The sequence below is a fragment of the Tursiops truncatus genome, chromosome 15, assembly GCF_011762595.2.
Source record: "Tursiops truncatus isolate mTurTru1 chromosome 15, mTurTru1.mat.Y, whole genome shotgun sequence".
NCBI lineage: Eukaryota > Metazoa > Chordata > Mammalia > Artiodactyla > Delphinidae > Tursiops > Tursiops truncatus.
The window spans coordinates 59,543,108-59,552,076 of record NC_047048.1 but is presented as its reverse complement, the minus strand read 5'-3'; the positions used below and the strand labels follow the sequence as shown (position 1 = coordinate 59,552,076).

At 39.8% G+C, this 8,969-nt stretch overlaps 1 protein-coding gene across 1 annotated transcript; it reads right to left on the bottom strand.

The window, feature by feature from the left end:
• Window positions 1–1,105: 1,105 nt before the first annotated feature.
• Window positions 1,106–8,765, bottom strand: DEFB125 (defensin beta 125). Its single transcript, XM_004324918.4, has 2 exons — window positions 8,682–8,765; window positions 1,106–1,674 (listed from the first exon to the last, which is right to left on the bottom strand). The coding sequence occupies exons 1-2, from the start codon at window positions 8,737–8,739 to the stop codon at window positions 1,274–1,276; spliced, it is 459 nt and encodes a 152-aa protein (XP_004324966.1). The 5' UTR covers window positions 8,740–8,765; the 3' UTR covers window positions 1,106–1,273.
• Window positions 8,766–8,969: the final 204 nt, after the last annotated feature.

Here is an 8,969-nt window from a genome sequence, read left to right as displayed (position 1 = left end):
CTCTGTGAAGAGGTGTCAGCCATACAAAGAAATGGAGAAGAGCAATTTAGGCCAAGGTACACTAGAAAGAAGGCGATCACCTTGTCCAGGTTTGCTGAAGACTTTCTTGGTTTTGGCACTCTAATTCCCATGTTCTGGGAAGACCCTCAGTCCCAAGAAAAGTAGGATAGTTTGCCAGCCAACAAGAGGCCCAAGATCTATTGGAATATGATGCCTACTTAAAGGTCAGTGGCCTGATGGCCAATATCAAATCTACAGCTGGGGTCACTGGCAGCTTGACCCTAAGAAAATAAAAAGAATTAGAGAATAAACCTTCTTGATTCTGAGACATTTAGGCATCTGGGACTGTGGCTCTCAGAAGCACACCAGCCTTAGTTCAGCACATTAACAATTAGTCAACCTTAGAGTGAGTAACTACTTCTCTGTGATATCAGAGAGTAAAGTCGCTGATCCACCAGTTGCTGTGCAAACAGCACTCACACGCACAGAGGCAGACAAAGCATAGACCCCCTACACACAACTAGTATTTGTGGACAAAATGAACATCTGGAGAGGCACGCAATGAGACCACCACAGTTGGAAGTTTTGAGTAGACTTTTGAGTGGAAAGAGCATTGGAAAGATAAGTAGAATTTGTGATGTAGCTCTTAATTTAATATGATGTACTCTTAAGGCAAGTCCCATGTGCACCTCTATCTAGTTAAATCAGTGTTTGTGGTGAATGAGGTAGTTTCTAACTAAAACTGGGTTTGTTTCCGGTTGAAGTATTAAACAAAATTTGACCTCATGATACAAACAGGGATTTAAAGTCAGCACTTACAATAAATGTTGGTGAAGACAGAGGGACAGGAAAGGGAGGACTTGTCTGGAACTTTTTATGTGCCTTCATAGGTACTTCCATATATGATAGTAAGTGTTTCAGGTATTACTAAAATCAAAATTTCAGTCTCAACTATACAGGCAACTCCAAACTGTGGTATTTATTTATGTGTTTGTTTGTTTGTTTATTATGGAAAAATACACACACAAATATCACCTGATGCCAAATATTAGCACATGTATATTAGTATATCAGAGGAAAACAAAGAAAAATTTTAAGCCCAAAATAAAGAATCCCTATATCTTCTATACACTTCTCTTTATACATTTCTAATTGTGAGGTAACTCTCTCAGTTCTTGCCTTGGCAGTAACATTATGTCCACCTCTATGTCATCCAATTCTCAATTGAACTGTCCCCGGTGAAATAACATCTGTAGAATTGGCTCCCTGGATATTAGTCCCAATACTTATATAGATCTGCTGTCTCAGGCTCATGAGAAAATGTTGTACCCTCAACGCTCTGAGGAATAGTTGTCAAAGTCTGGGTAGAATCTCTCTCGGAAGCAGTCGTCCCAGTTACTGTGGTTTCTTGAGTCTTAGTTGTTTTAATTGTTACCTCATCATCAAACCCAGATACGGGAGAAAAAGGAAAGCCATCGTGAGTACCAAATCCAAAAGTTACATCTTCACCGAATGTGGGACGTATTGGCCATGGAGTGTAAGGATCGTCACTGCTTAGGGGAATGCAGCATGACAGCTTGTTCATACAAAGAAGTTTGTACCTTTCGAGATGTAAACATCGTTTTCTGCAGTGTCCTACACCATTCTTCCAGCATCTTTCAACAAACCAGCCAGCTGCAGGGTTAAACAAGCAGTCAATTTTTAAATTCTAGCCACAAGACAACAAACATTAATTCCAAAGTTTGACAACTACTACTATTGCCATCTAAAGTAATATGATAACATATACCACAAGCCATTTGGAGAGACAAAGAAGAAAACTAAAACTGTATATTAAAAACTGTGACATGTGCTATCAAGGAAATTGCTGGTGGTGGGGAGAGGAGAGAGAGAAGGAGAGGGGAGGGGGCAGGAGAAAGACCAGAGAAGAAGGAAAGAGGAGGAGGAGGAAGAAGATGAGACAGAGAGGATAGACATATGCAAAGCTAATAGTTAAGCCATGGCAAGGCAAGAAGGATGAAAGGAGGCTACAGGATACACAGGAGGCAAAGATTATTTCAGGAAAGGACCATCAAATGCTCAGTCCCAGTGTGGAGAAACAGCATCATGTCTTTAAGGTATTAAGAGAAGGCTGAAGAGTCTGAAGTATAATGTGCAAAGAACAAAGGAGCACGAGATAAAATGAGCTTGAAGTAACCATGCCATTGCCTAATCAATTTGGCCATTATTAAGCATTTTTATTTATTCCAAACCATTATGTGAGTTAATTTACTTCAGTTAGCTGGGATTTCACATGGAAATTAGATAAGGGAAAAGGAAGAATAGAATCTGGGAGACACGTTAGAAGCTTTGGCCAAGTAAAACATGAAGATGGCTGGAACCAGGGCTGTGAGAGTTGTAAAGAAGAGAACAGATTAAAGACATCGATTGTTTGGATATAAGTCAGCGGAGGATGGAGAAATCCAAGTACATTAGTACATTTCTGAGCTGATACAGGGGAGATTCGTGATACTTGCTATTCATAGAATAGTAAACAGAGGAAAGAACACGATTTGGAGGGAAGAGAAAAAGGTGGTTACAAGTGCTTGTTTTGGGGTATATAGCACAATATACCTCAGATGTCCAGAGGGCAGTAGGATATAGCTGTAGCAACTCGGTAGACAAGTTTGGACTGTAGATGTAAATTGTGGAATCATTGCCATGGATAGTATTTAAAACTACAGTTATAGATAAAGTACATATAGTGTTGGAATAATGTGAGATAAAAGGGGGCCATAGTTAAATTCTGGGGAGTGTCAATATTGAGAGCTCAGATAGGAGGAGAAGGCTCAGAAGGAACAGCCAGATACTTAGAGCAAAACAGGAGACTGAGACACTGGAGAATTAGATTAGTTTTCCCAAAAGCAGACCTTGGGATAAATTTTGACTACTGTATAATAAATGAGTTGAGGGCATTCAGCACTCCCCACATCGCCAAATCAGTTTGGAAATGGGGAAGTTATGGAAATAAGACAGCCAAAGAGAGGAGAGTTATACAGTTAGTTACCACTGTGATTGACTAGAGCATGACCCCATGGGGAAATCCAGCAACTAGTGTATGGCTAGGATAAAGGTCCAAGTTATCCTTCTTGAGGGTCAGAGGAGCTGGAATATTTCCCCACCATCCAGTAGTTGATAGATGATACCAGAGTGAGCTGACAATTCCCTGTCATTTCCAGACTGCCGCGTTCAGGACTGATTTGCAAGCAATCGACCATGCTTTGAGGATACTGCCAGGTGCGGGTCAGGCTGGTGTGCATGAAAATGGCATATGCCAAAGGGATACAAAGAAAGTTGTATCAGGTATGACTAGATTACGCAAGTGAGGAAAACGTTTCCTAAAGGAACACGTGGACACTTGTAGGCAAATACTGCTGTGAGGTTGAGCGAGATAACGCAGGAGCTGGAGCCTCCACTGCATTTAACATGATGAGTGTCACTGGTAATCTTCAGAGTGGTAAGAAGAGGAGAAACAGAAGTGAAGTGGTTGACATGTGAATGAGAAGTGGAAATAGCACCTGGAGACAAAACTCTTAGGAAGTTTAGCTGTGAGGAAGAGCAGAGAAATAGAGAAGTGCTCGGAGGACAATATGGAGTCAAGGGAAGGTTTTTCAGGTTTGTTTTGAAGGCTGCGAAATAAGAGAGCATGTTTGCAAATATTAAGAAGGAACAAGTAGAAAGGGAGAGATTAACGTAGAAGAGGGAAATGAGGCAAAAGAAGGGCATAGTCCTTGATTAGGTGACAAGGATTAAGAACACATACAGCATCTGACTGTACGTGATATGGAGAAGCACACTTCCTCAGCTATGTCAAGAGGGAAAGAGAAGATGGGTGAAAAGCCATACTGGTATGAGTGTTGGCAGCGGTAAAAAGTGCCATTTGAATTTTTGAAATCTTGAGATGTGGGGTAAAGTCCTAAGCTGGGAGGGAACATCACAGACAGGAGTGGAGCAGGAGAATTGAAAAGAAAGAAAGGTCAGTGCAAAAAGGTGGCCTAGGAAAGAGGAAAGATGAGCTCACACAAGAAATACAGTAGGATTACGAAGCAGCGTCTTAATTCATTGGAGGAGGGAGGATAGGCATCTACCGTGAAACTAGTCTGTTCCATTGTATGATCATTTATCAAGCAACTATATGACCATCTTTCTCAGCAAACCACCCGAGAAGTACCAAGGTTGGTGTATTCTAGGAAACAGCTAGTGCAAAGGCTCTATGTTGGAGGAAGCCAAGGATGTATGAAGAAGGTCAAGTAATTCTCAAAACAACCCTTTTTGCATTTAACTTGATAAAGTATGAAAAGTACCTTTCGTGGGTTGAGGTGGAGAGAGAGCACAATGAAAACTTGGCTCCTATTTCCTCCCCTGGGGATGTTGGCTTTATCCCAACTTCTCCAATGATTCACTGTTCTTTTATTATTTTACTGGCTCCAATTCTATTGCCCTTGGTAGAATTTTCTGTAAGTTTCGAGGGTAGCCGTACCACATCTTTCATCCTGGACAAAGTCTAACATTGCTTCCTCATTCCTAACTTCTACAAAGATTACCTCTCTATGTATTTTTTTTTTCCTCCAGGGTACCCATCCTCGAAATCTGAGTCCTGTCAGCATTTCTCTTCCATTCCCAAACACGTTAAATCATCTTGTTCTGTCAATTCTTCTTTAAACTTGCCTCTCACTTGCATTGCTCATTACTCCTTTTCAACTATTCCTGCCAGAGTTAAAATTTCGGGTACAGCTCATCACTCAACAGAGGTTTGAGCCCCTAACTATGGTACAGACTCTGTTCCAGGTCCTCAGGGTACATTTGTGAACTAAGCAGACAAAATCACATAGAGCTTACTTTCTAGCAGGGGAAAACAGACAGTAAAGAAAACGAGTAAATTATCCTGTATGTGAGAGGATGATAAGTAGTTTTCAGAAATGAGAGAATAGATTTAAGTGGAATCTATTTGGTGTGTCATGGGGACAGATGACTGTTTCTTAAACAGCAGTTAGCAGAGGTCTTGAGAGAAGGTGACGATTAAACGATGACTTGAAGGTGGTGAAGGAATTAGTCACATCAGTATGTAGGGCAAGTGCATTCTAAGCAGAGGAAAAAACAGAACTCTGTGGGTTGAGCAAGCCTGGCATGTTTGAGGAAGGGCACTGTGGAAAGCCACACTTTACCAGTGTGGCTCTGGCAAAGTGAGCAAGGACTAGAGGACTAGAGTAGTGGGAGACGAGGTGAGAGAGGTCATAGGCACCAGATCATGGAGGGCCTGGTGGGTCACTGTAAGGACCCTGGTTATTGTTCTGAGTGAAGAGGGGGCCACTGCCGAGATTTGAGCAGAAGAGGTACATGGTCTGACTTCCAGTGTGAGCAGATCACACTCTATGCTATCTTGACAGAAGACAGCAGGAGGCAAGAGTAGAAGGACAGAGACCTGTGCGGAAGCTATAAGAAGCAGTAACAGGTGAGAGATGATAGTGACTTGAATCAGAGCGGTAGCAGTGGATGGAGGCGGTGAGATCAGTTGGTTCTAGACATAATTTGCAGGTAGATGTAAGAGATTTCCTGGTAGATATGGATATCACAGCTTAGAATATCAAAGATAGTTCCAAGAATATGGCTTAAGCAATACAAGGATGGTGACTGGGAATAATCTATAACTTAATGTATTTTTTTTTTTTAGAATGACAACCATCACTTATTTCAAAGCTCCTCAGTCTGGAATTATTATGTCATTAGGACTTGTGACCTCCATCACCAATATTTCAAAATCATAAATCTAAAAAATATGAATTACAGTGGTATTAATTCAGGCACATAAGCCATCTAGCCAAAATATTATCCCTTGTGTGAATTCTCTCTGAAAAAAAAAAGAAAAAGAAAGAAAACAGATACAGAATCAGATAGCATCAACTTAAATACAGCTATTAACAGCACTCCACTGATGGACAGTTTGGCTTGGTAAAATGTTTCTTTACAAAACCCTCAGGTGCCATCTCAATTTAAAACAGAAAAATACACTCAAAACATTAAATAGTTAAGTTGCAAAATAGAACCTATAAGCAAAAATTTATAAATCAGCAGGAAACAAATCTACCGCCCTCACAATAAAAGAGGAAAATAAGCAGAACCACACACTTTATATATAAATATATATTTGAAGTTTGACTTCTCCATAATCAAAGAAATAGAAAATATTATAAACTTAGATATGTTCCTTCATTTTAAACATTTGCAATATTCAGAATTTGACAATGCACTAAGCAGACAGGAATAAGGTGCATGTCTAGGAATTTTATGTTGAATGGTTTATGTCTATGAATGGTTGTATAGAATATACTTGTATATGAAACATAAATACACTTCTTAGCAAAAATGATAAGCACATAAATGTCCAAATATGAAATTGGATAAAAAAGGTACAGAGGGACTTCCCTAGTGGTGCAGTGGTTAAGAATCCGCCTGTCAGTGCAGGGGACACGGTTTCGAGCCCTGGTCTGGAAAGATCCCACATGCCACGGAGCAACTAAGCCTGTGTGCCACACCACCAAGCCTGTACTCTAGAGCCTGCGAGCCAGAACTACTGAGCCCGCACACCACAACTACTGAAGCTCACATGCCCAGAACCCGTGCTCCACAACAAGAGAAGCCACCACAATGAGAAGCCCGCACGCTGCAACGAAGAGTAGCCCCCCACTCGGCGCAACTAGAGAAACCCCGCATGAAGCAATGAAGATTCAACGTAGCCATTAAATTACTTAAAATTAATTGATTTTTAAAAAGGTACAGAGCACCCATTGCATGAAATTCTATGCAATAATTAAAAGTTCAGTTTTTGGAGAATATTTAATATGTGGGAGAATACTCATCATGTTTTAGAAAATTTTAAAGGAGGATATACATTTTTTTCCCACGTTATCCAGGAATCTCAGGGAGAGCAAAAGGGCAAAACCGTATTGTTACTTCTTTATTATTTCAAAACTTTCCAAAATTTCGGTGAATAGTTCATAATCAGAATTGAGTGTAGGTGATAATTCTTTACGTCACTTACATGTGTCCATGTGAATCAAGATATAGATACATAGGCACATGTATGTCCATCTCACGGTAGTGATTACCTTTCTAAGCAAGATACAACGTCTCCAAGTTTGGAGTCCATTTTCTTAGTGCATAAAGAACTCTTAAAAATCAATAAGAAAGAGTTCAGAAATACAATGGAATAGATGTTCAAACTCATTTATAATTGAAGCGTGATGAATTCAAACAAAGATAAGGCAACATTTTCACACACTGAAATGTAATACACGAAAGAATGTGATAAAAAAATGGAGTGATCAGTGTGTGGGAAGCTGACACTATCACACACAAGTGATAAGAGTGCACATACTGTAGTCCATTCGGTCAGTTGTTTGCCAATCTTGCGTGTGTGTGTATGTGTGTGTGTGTGGCCATAAGGGGAAAGATATACATTTGTTTACTAATTTTCCTAGCTGAATTTTTTCTGATAATTAAAAGTTTCCTGCTTAGTAGACCAATTAAATTAAGAAAGGAAATTCACAACCTCACCCCCATATATTCTACGTATACATTAAAAATAATGAAGTAGGTTCAGGCACTGATAAGAAGTCTCCGAGATATTGTGCTAGTACATTTAGAAGAATCTGTATGATTAATTTACATTGGTTTTTTTTTAATATCTTTATTGGAGTATAATTGCTTTACAATGGTGTGTTAGTTTCTGCTTTATAACAAAGTGAATCAGTTATACATATACATATGTTCCCATATCTCTTTACATTGGGTTTTTAAAAATCTAAGGTATATAAATATTTGGATCTACTAGGATATACAACTAATTGGTAAGATTACTTCATTGAATGATTCAGAGATTCTGAAAGAGAAGACTGAAGTACTGTTATTCCAGGGTAGGAGAGTCCTTTTCCTTAAACTCATATAAGCCTATTGATTGCTTGATACTTTTTAATCAATTGCAAGTATTACTTTCCAATAAAAGTAGGTAAGTTTCCAAAGTAACATTATTAAAAAGAGGGAATAAGCTCATTCATTATTGATCTATTAGCAGAAGGTCCCTATTGGTCACTTACCTTTTTACTCTGTCTTAACTTATCCCCACTTCTAACTTAAATTTGTGTTATCTTTCTGACGACAGCTCTGCAGATCCTACAAAAAGTGTGATGAACTTGTTCACCGTACCTCAGAACATAAACAAACGAGCACCTCCCTTGAAAACACTTTCACGACAAAAGAGAATTCAAGATGGTAGTGAGAGTTGGACTAATGAGACACAACAATAAAACAGGTGCAACAATGAAATTGTTAAAATAGAAGCAAAGTCAGGCTGAGTTAACAGTGGTTAGTTATAGAGAGAGACAGAGAGAGTTGCTCAGAAGACTGAGGAAATTCTTCCTTTGGAGAAATGTTTCAGAAGACACCCCAGTTTCATAGGTGCCTCTAACAGAGTCTTAGAGAGCAGGAACATGGAGCTGCCAGCATGCCATCATAAGAGCACTTGTGCTGCTCTTTATTGGCCCAAGGCTTTTCCTGCGGACCTCTTGCCCCCTCAAGACACCTGGGAGCCCAGGGTCAACAACTCATCCTAGTTCCATCATCTCTCCATTGTAGGGTTCCATTACCTTTGGTCACCAGATTTAGTAACCCACATATCATGAAGGTCAGCATCAGGAGATTCATGGCTTCTGGGAGAGAGGGAGCCCTGTGTCCTGAGGAATGCAGAACGCTTTGCACAGTTAGGACTCTGAGTGGTCACCTTTACTGGCCTATCATGGGTGATGAACCAGAGAGGAGGAGAACGCTATGCCACCCAGAACACCAGATGATTAACTTACATCATTGAGTGTGCATGACAAAATAATGCTCTGTTCTAGAAACTGTTATAGGAAACTGAGGCCTTATGAAATGAA